This window comes from Physella acuta, unplaced genomic scaffold (assembly GCF_028476545.2).
Source record: "Physella acuta isolate Inbredline_101_S28 unplaced genomic scaffold, ASM2847654v3 ptg000081l, whole genome shotgun sequence".
Taxonomy (NCBI): domain Eukaryota; kingdom Metazoa; phylum Mollusca; class Gastropoda; family Physidae; genus Physella; species Physella acuta.
The window spans coordinates 26,137-44,156 of NW_026731601.1; the positions used below are offsets into that span (position 1 = coordinate 26,137).

General features: G+C 38.3%; 1 protein-coding gene and 1 long non-coding RNA gene across 7 annotated transcripts; one reads left to right on the plus strand and one right to left on the minus strand.

Annotated features, from left to right (window-relative positions):
• Window positions 1–23: 23 nt before the first annotated feature.
• LOC131957472 (uncharacterized) lies at window positions 24–9,369 on the plus strand. Of its 6 annotated transcripts, none has more exons than XM_059322327.1 (15): window positions 24–137; window positions 1,279–1,343; window positions 1,624–1,677; window positions 2,321–2,427; window positions 2,522–2,689; window positions 2,963–3,074; window positions 3,372–3,455; window positions 3,913–3,950; window positions 4,222–4,263; window positions 4,395–4,581; window positions 5,125–5,197; window positions 5,769–5,817; window positions 5,985–6,075; window positions 7,157–7,374; window positions 9,235–9,369. In XM_059322327.1, exons 2-14 carry the CDS (start codon window positions 1,305–1,307, stop codon window positions 7,367–7,369), a joined length of 1,257 nt encoding a protein of 418 aa, XP_059178310.1. In that variant the 5' UTR covers window positions 24–137; window positions 1,279–1,304; the 3' UTR covers window positions 7,370–7,374; window positions 9,235–9,369. The 6 variants fall into 6 exon arrangements, with proteins under 6 accessions (XP_059178310.1, XP_059178300.1, XP_059178308.1 ...); XM_059322317.1 differs by having other exon boundaries at window positions 30–178; window positions 1,240–1,343; XM_059322325.1 differs by having other exon boundaries at window positions 30–178.
• LOC131957525 (uncharacterized) lies at window positions 7,723–15,111 on the minus strand. The gene is made up of 2 exons (XR_009389111.1): window positions 14,077–15,111; window positions 7,723–9,332 (listed from the first exon to the last, which is right to left on the minus strand). It is a non-coding gene; the product is annotated as an uncharacterized LOC131957525 (long non-coding RNA).
• Between the last annotated feature and the right edge of the window lie 2,909 nt (window positions 15,112–18,020).

Sequence of the window (18,020 nt, forward strand, 5' to 3'; positions counted from 1 at the left end):
AAAACCTTGTCTAAAAATAGCAACTTAGTAATAGGCGGCACCTATCCGATGTAAACATCAACATTCAATAAAGAAATCGTGACTCAAACTAATCCTAACCTACGCACTAGTTACTTCAAGAAAACTAAGATTTAGATGTAGATCTATATATTACAGCTGTTTTAATCCGCAATTGCATGTTTGTTATATAGTAATTAGTATATATAGATCTAGATCTACTAAATGATTTTATAATATTACACATCATTAATAAAAGTAAATAAGTAGTCATTTTAAATACTAAAATAGGCCTACTACTAATAATAAATAATTAATGTCTGTTTAGGCCTATTATGTTTAAATAATTAAAAAAAAATTATTGAAATTAATACTCATCAACTTAACTCTTAAGTACTCTTACTCTTAAAGTAGTTAAAGTTTATAGAATCTAGTAAGTATTTTCTCTTACTCTTATATTAATATTATAAATAATTTAATAAATACTTTTACTTAGTAAACCTTAGACTTAATTTTAGTAATTATTTAATTAATTAATAGGGCCTAATATAATATAATTATTATACTATATTTACTATATTATTAATATTATCTATATGTCAATATATGAATATATAGTGGTTAATTAGTATAATGGATGATATTTATAATCGACCCTTTGAATCCCGGACAGATCGTCCCCGGCGGGCCTCAACCAACTGGCAGGCTTGTTGCATTGAGTTAAATATAAACTCAAAACAATAATATAAACTATCTCCTTGTAGTCATTTATTTTTGTAACTTTCACTGTGTATAATTTGATATTGCAGCTTAAAAAGAGCTTTTAATTTAATTTTTCTACCCTTTTTGGCGCCCCTTTGGAGTCTGCGCCCCCCCCCCCCCCCCACTAGAAATGTAAAAATAGAGTAGTTTCCCTTTGTAAGGAAGATAATCACCATGTTATAATTAATGGTACCGAAGTGGTTCAATTAAAAAGAAAATCTGAAAGTGTAAAAATACTCCTAAATTTAGTTTTAGAAATGATTGGCTTGATGTGTTTTTGAAGAAGTCTGTGGGAGAAACAGGAACTTTATGGTTGGTGGAGGCAGATGGTGACACATTGGTCACAGCTTTTTAGGAGGGGTGGGAGGATTTGATCAAATGTGACACTCTGTATGGAGAAGGACTGCACTGTTGATCCGTTGTAGTAGAAGCATATACATTATATAAGCCTGCACAAACATGAACATTTTTTTTTCCCAGATCCATTATGTCAACATAACGATGACTTTGTTTTACTAGATCTATGAAGTCACATACATTCCAAGATGACCATTGGTTGGAAAACACTGGATGTAGGAGAAAAGGTAGATAACTCTCACATTAAGTTACATTACTCCACATTGTTTGCTTTAAAGATTTAAACATTTTGAACTCTTTAATTAGATCTAGAGTCTATAAGTTTTTAATTAATTTAAGGAAAGCACTTTTGAGTACTTTTATTAGAACGTTGACAATGAATTAAAAAATAATGTTTGTTTCTGTTTGTTACTCCCTATGACTGTCTAAATACTCTAAACTTTTGTTTTAAAAAAACTGTCTGTCCTGGTGAAAATAATTAATGATTTGACTTAATGTTTTTGACAGGCATTAATTTATAGTAAAAATGGAAGAGCGCGGGTTGAAGAAGGACCACAGCGGGTAACTATGTGTACTACATTACTTAATAATTTACCTCAGATTTTATGTATCTGACACAGCAGCTATTTTTAGCCACAATGAAGCTTTTGTTACCATCTGTTCTGTTGTAATGTAACAAATTAGTAATGTTACCAGCTGCTGTATTGTAACAAATTCGTAATGATACCAGCTGCTGATGCTAGTTAAATTATTGGTTCATTTTTCTGTCTATATCTTTCTATTGACCTCTTGAAAAAAAATTGTTAGAAAATTTATTTAGAATACTCTTGTAAGCAGTGCCGGCACCAGGTTATTTAGCGCCCTAGGCAAAATTTATTAAAAGCGCCCCCCCCCCCCCCCACAATTTTTTTTGTGCCCCCATATTATCAGAGGCGTAGCACCCCACCCCTCAAACTTTCGATTTGCACCCCCCTCAAACTTTCAATTTGTTTTTCCAACCCATTTTGGTGCCCCCCTTACAGACAGCGCCCTAGGCGACCGCCTTGTTCGCCTTATAGGTAGCGCCGGCCCTGCTTGCAAGCCAGCTGTTTAAAAAATATATAATTAATGAGGTACCAATTAGTGAAAACGATAATTAAAACAATAATTAAACCGGAAAAATCCATTATACATTAGCAGTAATTAGTTTTTATATTTTTTTCAGCTTTATTTGTTTCGTGAAAAATTTAAAAAGATGACCTGTTATTCTGCTAGTCAAAAGGAATTTCTAGTGATCAAATACAAGAATGGCACTACTGAACATATAAAAGGGTAAGTATTTTTCCAATTATAGAATGTTGCTAGCCATGTACCAGTCTGTTTGACCCCCTCCCCCCCCCCCCCTCCCCCCATCTTGTGTTGACAGGCCATGTATCAGACATAAGAATGAAATACACCACTTGAGCATTGAGGTCAGGAGCTTGATATCCCTGGATGCCAATGAAGTTCTCGTGGTCTACACCCAAGACAGTCCGAGTGTCAGGAGGAGGGTTCAGTATGGACCAACTTTGTTTTTACTGGGAGAAAATCAATGGCAAGTCTGTGCTTGTGTTCATACAATCTTTTCAATCTGTAGCTGGAGTTAGCCAAGTCAAGTTTATATACATTAAAACTTGCCATAAAAAGAAATATTACTTAGACTGACTGTCTTGTTGACCTACTCTACAGAAGTAAATCAAGTGTTGATGTTGTACAAAATGACCCTAGTGGGTAAACTAATGTTGCTATACAGAATGACCCTAGGTAAACTAATGTTGATGTTATACAAATTGACCCTAGGTAAACTAATGTTGGTGTTATGTTGCAGGCTGCATGAGTTTTGCTGGCATGGAACTGACCCTGAAAACAAAACTAGAATGATTCCAAACAGGCACAGATTCACAGCCCTCAAAGTCATCCCTGATCAGTTCTACTACAATGTAAGGTTTTATTGTTGACTAGATCAGTTCTACTACAATGTAAGGTTTTATTGTTGACTAGATCAGTTCTACTACAATGTAAGGTTCTATTGTTGACTAGATCAGTTCTACTACAATGTAAGGTTTTATTGTTGACTAGATCAGTTCTACTACAATGTAAGGTTCTATTGTTGACTAGATCAGTTCTACTACAATGTAAGTTTTTATTGTTGTTGACTCATAGAATAAACCCACAAAGATTTTAAATGAAGATGTTTGCTTGTGAATTGAATTTTAACCTTTGAACTTTGACCACAGGTTGATGAGGTCAGGACAGCTGATGACGCACTATTGAGGGTAAAGTTGATGATGTTTTATGAACTGACGGACATTGAGAAGATGGTGAGTAGGTGCACACAGCTGTTACTCACAACCCTACACACATATTACCCACTGGGAGGCTACCACGTTATGGTCTTGAGGGGGGGGGGGGGGGGGGACGACTATTTATGACCTATAATTAGATTTGCTCTAGGGGTCATCTACTGCCTTGATGCAACAGTAAAATATTTGGATTGCTCAGCAAACCTTCAAGCAAACGATGCCAACATTAATCTCTTATAACCTTTTATTTATTTGTTTCACATATTCAAGATGCTACTTTTAATATTTAAACAATAGACTTGTAGAGAATTAATAACTAGTTAAATTATGCGTAGTGCTATGTACACTATAAGTTAATGAACTTTGTATATTTGAATTGCGTTGAAAGAGAACTATATCATTGGATGTGATAATTTGATGTCCCCCAAGGAATATTTCTTGAAATAACTTTTTTATTCCTGGGTTCAATCTGCAGCTGACCTCCACAAAAGATCCAATGGCTGATTTTATCAAGTAAGTTTTTTTTTTTTTTTTTTTTTTTTTGTAAGGTGGGCCTACTGGTAACATTAGTAACACCATTTCTTTTCTTTTATTTTTCAAATATTCAAGTCATTTTTAGCTCTTATTTAATCTAAAATATTTTCAAACTTTCAACTGGAAAGTATATGGTACTGTACAGAAAATAAAATTACTGGATTTAAATTAAAAAGCTGGCCAGAGATGTAAATAAATTGTAAATAGCCCAGCGATCAGTGGTAAAAAAAACATCATAATTTGTTTACAGTTGCCTTTGTGCAGATGTTATAGCATTCACAGCAAGAAAGAGGTTAGGCAAACTTTTTATTATCACTTTAAAAATTGTCGTCATAAATATTTTACAAAAATATTTTTTTTTGTTAGAAATTTTTAAAATTACATTTTCCACTATGTATAGAATATTTGTTTGGCACCTTCTAGCTACGAAGAATTTATTGAAACCGCGAGTGAATTGAACGACCTGACCAACTACCCGCTGCTCATGGAACGCTGCAAGACCATTGGTTACTCAGTGTCCAAGGTTGTGTTTCGAGGCTATTATGCACACGACAAGCTGCAGATGATGCATGATGTTATGATTAAAAGGAGAACAGAACTCAGGCTAAAGGTATTTTTTTACAAGCTATTTCAAATTTATTAGATTTTATTGATGTCAGCTTCAATTATTTACATAAATACACCTACGGGAGGGAGGGGGGGTGTGTGAGTAAAACTTATACTATTTTACTGTCAACCTTAGTTCTAAAATAAAAACAACAGATAACTAACAACTAATCATGTTTATTAGTGGAACCAGCTTCCACCCCAAGCCTACCAGCTCACACAATGCCTTACAGCTAACCCCAACGAAGCCTACCAGCCCACCCCAGCCTACCAGCCCACCCCAAGCCGACCACTAATTTCCTCATACGTTATTGTTAGGCCAAATATTGAGAATTTTATTTAGTCACCATTTTTTTAAAAACAAAATACCCAGTTTTAGATGTTATGACCCAGTTTGTTAAGTGTGTTATGACCCAGTTTGTTAAAACAAATGTGTTATGACCCAGTTTGTTAAGATAAATGTGTTATGAGCCATTGTGAAGAATGTCTTAGACAAAAATGTTTAAAGTAAGCTGTGCATGCAGGCAGGTGTTTTCTTATCATTTAGTTTGAGAGTGAGGCCCAGGAACAGTCGCTGATTGACATGAAGCTGCAAGCAGAGATCAACCGGCTGGAACAAGGTGTGGCGCTTTAGTAACATTTGGTGCCAAATTTAATTAGTGTTCAACATTTGTTGCCAAATTAAATTAGTATTCAATATTAAATTGTTGCCAAATTAAATAAGTGTTCAACATTTGTTGCCAAATTAAATTAGTATTCAATATTTGTTGGTAAATTAAATTAGTGTTCAATATTTGATAGCAAATTAAATTAGTGTTTCAATATTTGTTGGTAAATTAAATTAGTGTTCAATATTTGTTGGCAAATGAAATTAGTATTCAATATTTGTTGCCAAATTAAATTAGTGTTCAACATTTGTTGCCAAATTAAATTAGTGTTTAATATTTGTTAGCAAAATTAAATTAGTGTTCAATATTTGTTGGCAAATTAAATTAGTGTTCAATATTCGTTGCATGTTACAACTTGCATTATTTTACCACTAGAGACTTTCTAAAAGACACAAAATGATGTGTCATTTTTATTTTAAAAAGTTATGTGTGGTATTTTATATCAAAATAGTTATGTTGTTATTTTATATAAACAGTCCCATGTGTTTTTATTTGATTAAAAAATGTGTTGTTATTTGACCAGAACAAGAGATGGAGCTGGAGAATTTACTTCATGCTCAGAAAATGGAAAAGTAAGTTAAATCTTTCTTTACCCAAGCTTTACTTTAAATGTTTTGATCACGCAGCAAAAGTTTTTATTTTAGATTGGAGCTGTGGCAAATAAATTTAGTTTAGATTGGAGCCGTAGCTTAATTTGAAATGAAATCAGTCAAATATTTGTGTCACCAATGTTTGACAGATCGGCGCTGGAGCACCAGATGAGCCTGGAGAAACAAAGCCACGTCCAAAAGTTGCAGAAACAAAGAGAGAAAAATCAGGCACTGCTAGATGTCAGTACAAAAATATTTTAACCTCATTATCAGACAAAACTATAATTTCTTTTAAATATAAGTAGTGTGTGGCCGGACCAACTTTTCTTGACGGTCATCTTGGTAATGATGTCCACCAAAATACCAAGCTTATATTGGTTTACATCATAGTTTTGTATTCATTTCAACAATAAATTATTTACTTTTATTTTGTTAAGTCTACAACAAAACTCATCTGACATTAGATCATTACTATTGCTAGTGTTTACCGTACACTTTTCACCACAGTGATTAAGGTCCTGTCTGATGTCTGCAATTTGTTTAGTCCAAGGTCCTGTCTGATGTCTGTAATTTGTTTAGTCCAAGGTCCTGTCTGATGTCTGTAATTTGTTTAGTCTAAGGTCCTGTCTGATGTCTGTAATTTGTTTAGTCCAAGGTCCTGTCTGTAATTTGTTTAGTCCAAGGTCCTGTCTGATGTCTGTAATTTGTTTAGTCCAAGGTCCTGTCTGATGTCTGTAATTTGTTTAGTCCAAGGTCCTGCCTGATGTCTGTAATTTGTTTAGTCCAAGGTCCTGTCTGATGTCTGTAATTTGTTTAGTCCAAGGTCCTGTCTGTAATTTGTTTAGTCCAAGGTCCTGTCTGATGTCTGTAATTTGTTTAGTCCAAGGTCCTGTCTGTAATTTGTTTAGTCCAAGGTCCTGTCTGATGTCTGTAATTTGTTTAGTCCAAGGTCCTGTCTGATGTCTGTAATTTGTTTAGTCCAAGGTCCTGTCTGATGTCTGTAATTTGTTTAGTCCAAGGTCCTGTCTGATGTCTGTAATTTGTTTAGTCCAAGGTCCTGTGTTATGTCTGTAATTTGTTTAGTCCAAGGTCCTGTCTGATGTCTGTAATTTGTTTAGTCCAAGGTCCTGTCTGATGTCTGTAATTTGTTTAGTCTAAGGTCCTGTCTGATGTCTGTAATTTGTTTAGTCCAAGGTCCTGTCTGTAATTTGTTTAGTCCAAGGTCCTGTCTGATGTCTGTAATTTGTTTAGTCCAAGGTCCTGTCTGATGTCTGTAATTTGTTTAGTCCAAGGTCCTGTCTGATGTCTGTAATTTGTTTAGTCCAAGGTCCTGTCTGATAGACTGGAGTTTGAGCACCTGAAGGACCTCCACAACCTGAACGTAGATGTGGCCAGACTTTTAGAGGTGCATGCTGGAAAACCTGGCAAGGTGACCGCCATCTTTGTAGACCAGGGGACAGCCACGCTGCACCTGCATCATAACGATCCAACGCACCCAATCCTTGGAGTGACCAGCAGTCAACTGATGACCTAGTTAAGGTGAATTACTGACCTAGTTGAAATTACCAGCAGTTAACTGATGACCTAGTTGAAATTACCAACAGTTAACTGATGACCTAGTTGAAATTACCAACAGTTAACTGATGACTTAGTTAAGGTGAATTACTGACCTAGTTGAAATGACCAGCAGTCAACTGATGACCTAGTTAGAAAGACAATCATTGAATAACTGACTTTAAAAACAAACACAATAGCCTTGGTCTTGTGTTTAACAAGTTTTATGAGTTTTGATTTTATCCAAGTCTTTTATTGAAGTATGAACAGATTTTGTTTTACAGAAATTTAGCTGATGTAAGTTTATCTAAGTACATGTAAGCATATGTAAGCTTATTTAAGTGTAATAATTACATCTTTATAGAAGAAACTATTCCCAAGTTGTTTGGTGATGAAGTAAATTTTCTTCTTCTCTACAAGCCTGACAAATGTACTACTGCAAAGATATTTAGATGTAGCATATTTTTTCTATGGTGTGTGATCATTTTATGTTTGCAAAAAATAATGCATTTCACTTTTGGGTATCATACATTTATTAGACACAACATCTGACAATCAGAGAGTAGCCTACACATCTTACACTCCCATCAGAGAGTAGCCTACACATCTTACACTCCCATCATAGAGTAGCCTACACATCTTACACTCCCATCAGAGAGTAGCCTACACATCTTACACTCCCATCAGAGAGTAGCCTACACATCATACACTCCCATCAGAGAGTAGCCTACACATCTTACACTCCCATCAGAGAGTAGACTACACATCTTACACCCATCAGAGAGTAACATATAGATGCTACTCTCTGATGTCAGGGATATTTTGTTACCTAGTATTCAGAACCCTCAATTGTTTGACTCACAGTAGCTAGGGGATGTGGGGCTGTGTTGTCATTTTTAAATACATATACATCTAATAACTTTCCATTATACATCTGTACTTTATAGGACTCTAGTGGAAAGGGTGAGGGTTCTAAAACCACTACACCACTGTTTCCTATTTGTTTGAGTATCTATTGGTTATTTAATTTCATTTTTAAAAATCAATGTCTAATATTAATATTAAATATTAATAAACACATTGTGAAATTTGTTACAAAAACCATACAACTCCTCAATCTAGCTTTATATACATTCATTATACATAGTTTGAAAAAGAATTCTCATTTTAAAAATGTAGGCAAAATATAGTAGATCTAGATCTATTTTTAGTCTCAAAATCAGTGTAATGCTTGCAGACCCAATTGAAATAAAATGCATCAGCTTTCCTCTCAAGGGTCGTGGCCTTGGTTAGAAATTTCTGGCTTGATTTTGGTCGTTGTTAGGTTCCCGGGGAAAAGACGAATGTTAAAATTTAACGTGGGATTTTCTATTTCTAAATTTTTATCAGCTCAGGTTTGTAAATTTGGCCTTGAACTTGACCATGTAAATACCAGTGACGCACGAGCCAATGTGCCCACTTTTCTTGTTTGCCACAGAAAAATGTTTTCCTTTTAAAACTTGGACTATAAATTCTGAAAAGTAACTGACCCAGTTTCAAGTAGATTTTGGTTTTGAAATGTGGTGTGGACAAAACAAACAACCTTTCGTGTCTGTTGACAATCATGTGACAATGTTCACTAAACTTGCACAGGGCAATGTTAAAAACATTCATTCTGCCATCTTTTGGTCTTCCTAAATACCTAGAATGGACCATATTCAGTCAAAACGGTGAATCCTGCCAAGAGCTGATTCGGCCTACAAAACGCAGCACAGAAGATTCCGTTGGCTACACATGAAATACGGCTCCGTTTTTTGAATTTGTGTGAAAGTAAGAGCTCAGGTCTTCTCCTTTTTTCCCCCTCAGATATTTGATGACCATCAACACCATAGCGCTAGAGTAGACCAGAATTACCACGACTATGTACACCAAGGCGTCGAATGCTTCAGCGCTACGGGCATGATCTGAGGAAAAACATTACTCTCATTAATACTAGGATCTATAGCTCAACATGCTGGAACTTTCCCCTTCGTAGTACTGAGCCTGCCCATACGTGTACAGTAGTAGGTCTACATTAACTGTCACCGTCGTCGTACCCACAAATGTGCAACAGTAGACATATATATCTAGGCCTAAATATAATATATAATTAACTGACAAAATTGTCCTATCCGGAAGTGCTTATATCCAGTGTTTCTTCCAGACTATTTTCTCCGGGGGGGGGGGGGGGGACTGGTAAAAGTATGTTTTCTATATAAATTCTATTTCATTGGGGGGGGGGGGGGGCGGTAGACTTTCTTCAAGGGGATGGAAGAAACTGCGAGGTATTTTGTGGCGTATTTCAAGTGTAGTTGCGGATTCGAAACCTGTAATAATTTTAAAATTAGTGCACATGGCATTAATGTCATAATTTTAAAATTTAAAGCAATCTTTCTTAGGGCTAAGATCAGGTGTGTTTTTTTTTCAGAACTAATATTAAAAAATGTAAACTGAATCACGGAAATATGTATCTTTTAGCGTATAAATCAACATTTTATGTACAAGTGTTTTTGTTTTTCTTCATACTTTTTCGTGTAACGATAATACGCAAGGTGCTTATAAGTTATATGCTCTCACACCCTGACGAGAAAATAAAGACTGCTTATATATATATATATATATATATATATATAAATATATATATATATATATATATATATATATATATATATATATATATATATATATATATAAATAAATAAATAAATATATATATATATATATATATATATATATATATATATATATATATATATATATCCTATACCGGATGAGAGATTATATAAGCACGTTGCGCATTTCCTCCATCTTTCGCCGATATACAACCATATACAACAGTAGGCATAGAATTGTTATCGTGTTTGTCTCTATGTATCGCCGACTTATGTCCGACAGTTGTAGTACTAGAAGCCTGAATGTCCAACGAGCTGTGACCCTACGCACGACCGACCTTTGACCCCCACGACCGACCTTTGACCCACCCACGACTGACCTTTGACCCACCCACGACCGACCTTTGACCCACCCACGACTGACCTTTGACCCACCCACGACCGACCTTTGACCCACCCACGACCGACCTTTTACCCACCCACGACTGACCTTTGACCCACATACGACCGACCTTTGACCCACCCACGACTGACCTTTGACCCACCCACGACCGACCTTTGACCCACCAACGACCGACCTTAAACCCACCCACGACCGACCTTGACCCACCTACCACTGGTCCAAGCGCCACGCCCCTCCCCCCCACCTATTGTTACTGGTATTCATCATCATGTTAGCGGGCCCAACGGCAATAGTGGAGTTTCTGTCATGCAAGTCGCATGAAACCACGACCAACAGCCCCAAAAACGGAAATACAGCAACAATATGCGAACAGCAAGTAGCCAATACATCATCTGTGACAACAGCAAGTAGCCAATACATCATCTGTGACAACAGCAAGTAGCCAATACAACATCTGTGACAACAGCAAGTAGCCAATACATCATCTGTGACAACAGCAAGTAGCCAATACAACATCTGTGACAACAGCAAGTAGCCAATACAACATCTGTGACAACAGCAAGTAGCCAATACAACATCTGTGACAACATCAAGTAGCCAATACAACATCTGTGACAACATCAAGTAGCCAATACAACATCTGTGACAACAGCAAGTAGCCAATACATCATCTGTGACAACAGCAAGTAGCCAATACAACATCTGTGACAACAGCAAGTAGCCAATACAACATCTGTGACAACAGCAAGTAGCCAATACAACATCTGTGACAACAGCAAGTAGCCAATACAACATCTGTGACAACAGCAAGTAGCCAATACAACATCCGTGACAACAGCAAGTAGCCAATACAACATCTGTGACAACAGCAAGTAGCCAATACAACATCCGTGACAACAGCAAGTAGCCAATACAACATCTGTGACAACAGCAAGTAGCCAATACAACATCTGTGACAACAGCAATTAGCCAATACAACATCTGTGACAACAGCAAGTAGCCAATACAACATCTGTGACAACAGCAATTAGCCAATACAACATCTGTGACAACAGCAAGTAGCCAATACAACATCTGTGACAACAGCAAGTAGCCAATACAACATCTGTGTGACAACAGCAAGTAGCCAATACAACATCTGTGACAACAGCAAGTAGCCAATACAACATCTGTGACAACAGCATGTAGCCAATACATCTGTGACAACAGCAAGTAGCCAATACAACATCTGTGACAACAGCAAGTAGCCAATACAACATCTGTGACAACAGCAAGTAGCCAATACAACATCTGTGACAACATCAAGTAGCCAATACAACATCTGTGACAACAGCAAGTAGCCAATACAACATCTGTGACAACAGCAAGTAGCCAATACAACATCTGTGACAACAGCAAGTAGCCAATACAACATCTGTGTGACAACAGCAAGTAGCCAATACAACATCTGTGACAACAGCAAGTAGCCAATACAACATCTGTGACAACAGCAAGTAGCCAATACAACATCTGTGACTACATCAAGTAGCCAATACATCATCTGTGACAACAGCAAGTAGCCAATACAACATCTGTGACAACAGCAAGTAGCCAATACAACATCTGTGACAACAGCAAGTAGCCAATACAACATCTGTGACAACAGCAAGTAGCCAATACAACATGTGTGACAACAGCAAATAGCCAATACAACATCTGTGTGACAACAGCAAGTAGCCAATACAACATCTGTGACAACAGCAAGTAGCCAATACAACATCTGTGTGACAACAGCAAGTAGCCAATACAACATCTGTGACAACAGCAAGTAGCCAATACAACATCTGTGACTACATCAAGTAGCCAATACATCATCTGTGACAACAGCAAGTAGCCAATACAACATCTGTGTGACAACAGCAAGTAGCCAATACAACATGTGTGACAACAGCAAATAGCCAATACAACATCTGTGTGACAACAGCAAGTAGCCAATACAACATCCGTGACAACAGCAAGTAGCCAATACAACATCTGTGACAACAGCAAGTAGCCAATACACCATCTGTGACAACATCAAGTAGCCAATACATCATCTGTGACAACAGCAAGTAGCCAATACAACATCTGTGTGACAACAGCAAGTAGCCAATACAACATGTGTGACAACAGCAAATAGCCAATACAACATCTGTGTGACAACAGCAAGTAGCCAATACAACATCTGTGACAACAGCAAGTAGCCAATACAACATCTGTGACAGCAGCCAATGAATTAGTCACCACACGTGTAGCCACATCTGAGGCCTCATTAACCCACACTTCATTAACCTGCACCTCATTAACCTCTATTAATTAACGCCGGCGGAAATCCTTTAAACCTCACGACTTACACAAGAGGATATTAATACTGAGTCCCGCAATTCAATTGAATGAAAAAATCGTGACGAATTTGTGATCAGGGAGCGGTTGGTGACACGTTGGTGACACGATGGTACTGGTGATACGCTTTTATTGGTGACACGTTGGTACTGGTGACACGTTGGTGGACACTGTCTGACGTCATTCGTTATGTGGGTGGAGACAGATGGACGATTAGGGTGGTGGCAGGTTGACAGGCAAGGTAGGTTTTTGGAAGTTATTTTTAACAAAGGTTGTAACTTTGGTGAATGTCGTAAATCTAATGAATACATCAACGTTACTAATTACTTGATCTTGTGGTGATACACGGAGCTAAGGGCGGCAACTACTCGTCTGTAGCTGACTCGGGTCTCTCGCTGGGCCCATGTGAGCCCAGCTTTAGCATTGAAATTGGTCATTAGGCCTTGTTTTAGTTTAGTGACGTCAATTTCATTCATTAATTTTGAATGACCTACACACGCTAGTGTTAGGTCAGGAGATATACGGCCGCCATTGTAGTCTATTTTAGACTGTCCAAATGGTCCACACGGTAGTGCTTATATCCGCAAACAGAGGAAATACGCAATGTGCTTATATTCTCTCTCATCCTGTAGCTATATTTGGCCTCTAGTTTTAGGCGGGGGGGGGGGGGGGGGGATGCGCGAACCGCACCGGGTGACACCAAGGCAAAAAATAGCTAAATGTTAAGAAGAAAAATGCTTTTTTTGCGAGTTCTATTACAGTTAAATAGTCTGTAAGTACAAATCGATAATTATTACAATGGGGCGAGGGTGACACCATGACGTAAACGCTAACTATAGAGAAAACAATGCTACATCCAACTGTATTCTTAATATATATATATATATATATATATATATATATATATATATATATACATATATATATATATATATATATATATATAATGTTTCTTGGGGGATGGGGTGACACCACAAAGTGCCGCACCGGGTGACACCCGACATAACGACGCCACTGGCATACGGTACATATTTTTAGAATTTGTAAGAGGTTTATTTTATTTAATTTTTTGTGTACAAAATATTTGAAGCGCTGCGTGATATGTATATATCCACACACCCTGTCCATGACATAAAAACTGAACTTATTTCCCCTCAATGGACTGAACTCGGTGTTAGAGGATCTAAGCACGGTACTTATTTCCTTCATCGCCGAAATAAGCACTAGTATATACGGTTGGCAAGTATCTTAAGATGGTGTGTTATATCGTGAGAGTAAATCGTGAGCACTCACCATTGAGATCGCTGGTCAAACAAGCAGAAGTGTTGTTCAGGGGTGTCCCCAACTCCAGCCCAGTAGAGATGTTGTTCATAACTGAGACTAACAAAGCTAGAACTAAGGTATCCAGAGGTCTTTTAGGTTCCATGCCATCAATGTGTCAAGTTTCTTGTCATCAATGTGTCAAGTTTCTTGCCATCAATGTGTCGTTTCTCACTGTTTATCACGTGATATGTAAGATTTCTTTCAGATGAGTTTTTGTAGTCAGTGAGGAGTCACTGGTCAGCACGTGAAGAGTCACTGGTCAACACGTGAAGAGTCACTGATCAGCAGGTGAAGAGTCACTGGTCAGCACGTGAAGAGTCGCTGGTCAGCAGGTGAAGAGTCACTGGTCAGCAGGTGAAGAGTCACTGGTCAGCAAGTGAAGAGTCACTGGTCAGCACGTGAAGAGTCACTGGTCAGCACGTGAAGATTCACTGGTCAGCAGGTGAAGAGTCACTGGCCAGCAAGTGAAGAGTCACTGGTCAGCAAGTGAAGAGTCACTGGTCAGCACGTGAAGAGTCGCTGGTCAGCACGTGAAGAGTCGCTGGTCAGCACGTGAAGAGTCACTGGTCAGCAGGTGAAGAGTCACTGGTCAGCAAGTTGAGTGAGAAACACCACCTCAGTTGGCAGACCGCAACTTCAACAGCCGGCACGTGAGGCACTGTATCCAGACCTTGTATCCAGGTCTTATATCCAGCGACTTGTATCCAGCGACTTGTATCCAGCGACTTGTATCCAGCGACTTGTATCCAGGCCTTGTATCCAGCAGCTTGTATCCAGGCCTTGTATCCAGGTCTTATATCCAGGTCTTATATCCAGCAGCCTGTATCCAGCGACTTGTATCCAGGCCTTGTATCCAGCAGCTTGTATCCAGCGACTTGTATCCAGCGACTTGTATCCAGGCCTTGTATCCAGCAGCTTGTATCCAGAGACTTGTATCCAGTAGCGCTGACCTAACCAGCCTCCACCATTGCCTGTGTTGGACCGATGTTGTGATCCAACACTGGCTAACAGGTGGCTCCATCTAACTTTAAAATTGATCTTCTGGCTTACTCAAAGAAAATTATGCAAAATATTTGCATGACTGATAAGAACTTTTGTATTTATTTATTGAAGCACATCGACACGGGGTCTGAACAATTAGCCTTTTTTTGTAGTGGGCCACTTAAGCGTGATGCTAGACTGGCGAATAAAACCTTTGTTCTCTACTGGCGAATAAAATATTTGTTCTCTACTGGCGAATAAAACCTTTGTTCTCTACTGTAGTACTGGCGAATAAAACCTTTGTTCTCTACTGGCGAATAAAACCTTTGTTCTCTACTGGCGAATACAACGTTTGTTCTCTACTGGCGAATAAAACCTGTGTTCTCTACTGGCGAATAAAATATTTGTTCTCTACTGGCGAATAAAACCTTTGTTCTCTTCTGTAGTACTGGCGAATAAAACCTTTGTTCTCTACTGGCGAATACAACCTTTGTTCTCTACTGGCGAATAAAACCTTTGTTCTCTTCTGTAGTGCTGGCGAATACAACCTTTGTTCTCTACTGGCGAATAAAACCTTTGTTCTCTACTGGCGAATACAACCTTTGTTCTCTACTGGCGAATAAAACCTGTTCTCTACTGGCGAATAAAACCTGTGTTCTCTACTGGCGAATAAAACCTGTGTTCTCTACTGGCGAATAAAACCTGTGTTCTCTACTGGCGAATACAACCTTTGTTCTCTACTGGCGAATAAAACCTTTGTTCTCTACTGGCGAATACAACCTTTGTTCTCTACTGGCGAATACAACCTTTGTTCTCTACTGGCGAATACAACCTTTGTTCTCTACTGGCGAATACAACCTTTGTTCTCTACTGGCGAATACAACCTTTGTTCTCTACTGGCGAATACAACCTTTGTTCTCTACTGGCGAATACAACCTTTGTTCTCTACTGGCGAATACAACCTTTGTTCTCTACTGGCGAATACAACCTTTGTTCTCTACTGGCGAATACAACCTTTGTTCTCTACTGGCGAATACAACCTTTGTTCTCTACTGGCGAATAAAACCTGTGTTCTCTACTGGCGAATAAAATATTTGTTCTCTACTGGCGAATAAAACCTTTGTTCTCTTCTGTAGTACTGGCGAATAAAACCTTTGTTCTCTACTGGCGAATACAACCTTTGTTCTCTACTGGCGAATAAAACCTTTGTTCTCTTCTGTAGTGCTGGCGAATACAACCTTTGTTCTCTACTGGCGAATAAAACCTTTGTTCTCTACTGGCGAATACAACCTTTGTTCTCTACTGGCGAATAAAACCTGTTCTCTACTGGCGACTAAAACCTGTGTTCTCTACTGGCGAATAAAACCTGTGTTCTCTACTGGCGAATAAAACCTGTGTTCTCTACTGGCGAATACAACCTTTGTTCTTTACTGGCGAATACAACCTTTGTTCTCTACTGGCGAATAAAACCTTTGTTCTCTACTGGCGAATACAACCTTTGTTCTCTACTGGCGAATACAACCTTTGTTCTCTACTGGCGAATACAACCTTTGTTCTCTACTGGCGAATACAACCTTTGTTCTCTACTGGCGAATACAACCTTTGTTCTCTACTGGCGAATACAACCTTTGTTCTCTACTGGCGAATACAACCTTTGTTCTCTACTGGCGAATACAACCTTTGTTCTCTACTGGCGAATACAACCTTTGTTCTCTACTGGCGAATACAACCTTTGTTCTCTACTGGCGAATACAACCTTTGTTCTCTACTGGCGAATACAACCTTTGTTCTCTACTGGCGAATACAACCTTTGTTCTCTACTGGCGAATACAACCTTTGTTCTCTACTGGCGAATAAAACCTTTGTTCTCTTCTGTAGTGCTGGCGAATACAACCTTTGTTCTCTACTGGCGAATAAAACCTTTGTTCTCTACTGGCGAATACAACCTTTGTTCTCTACTGGCGAATAAAACCTGTTCTCTACTGGCGAATAAAACCTGTGTTCTCTACTGGCGAATAAAACCTGTGTTCTCTACTGGCGAATAAAACCTGTGTTCTCTACTGGCGAATACAACCTTTGTTCTCTACTGGCGAATAAAACCTTTGTTCTCTACTGGCGAATACAACCTTTGTTCTCTACTGGCGAATACAACCTTTGTTCTCTACTGGCGAATACAACCTTTGTTCTCTACTGGCGAATACAACCTTTGTTCTCTACTGGCGAATACAACCTTTGTTCTCTACTGGCGAATACAACCTTTGTTCTCTACTGGCGAATACAACCTTTGTTCTCTACTGGCGAATACAACCTTTGTTCTCTACTGGCGAATACAGCCTTTGTTCTCTACTGGCGAATACAACCTTTGTTCTCTACTGGCGAATACAACCTTTGTTCTCTACTGGCGAATAAAACCTGTGTTCTCTACTGGCGAATAAAATATTTGTTCTCTACTGGCGAATAAAACCTTTGTTCTCTTCTGTAGTACTGGCGAATAAAACCTTTGTTCTCTACTGGCGAATACAACCTTTGTTCTCTACTGGCGAATAAAACCTTTGTTCTCTTCTGTAGTGCTGGCGAATACAACCTTTGTTCTCTACTGGCGAATAAAACCTTTGTTCTCTACTGGCGAATACAACCTTTGTTCTCTACTGGCGAATAAAACCTGTTCTCTACTGGCGACTAAAACCTGTGTTCTCTACTGGCGAATAAAACCTGTGTTCTCTACTGGCGAATAAAACCTGTGTTCTCTACTGGCGAATACAACCTTTGTTCTTTACTGGCGAATACAACCTTTGTTCTCTACTGGCGAATAAAACCTTTGTTCTCTACTGGCGAATACAACCTTTGTTCTCTACTGGCGAATACAACCTTTGTTCTCTACTGGCGAATACAACCTTTGTTCTCTACTGGCGAATACAACCTTTGTTCTCTAC

Excerpts from the sequence above, each read along its gene's own strand:
- LOC131957472 (XM_059322327.1), top strand. The coding sequence starts at position 1,305 with ATGACCATTGGTTGGAAAACACTGGATGTAGGAGAAAAG. Across the intron at positions 1,678-2,320 it reads TTGAAGAAGGACCACAGCGG|CTTTATTTGTTTCGTGAAAA; the intron begins GTAACTATGTGT and ends TATTTTTTTCAG. Across the intron at positions 3,456-3,912 it reads TGACGGACATTGAGAAGATG|CTGACCTCCACAAAAGATCC; the intron begins GTGAGTAGGTGC and ends TTCAATCTGCAG.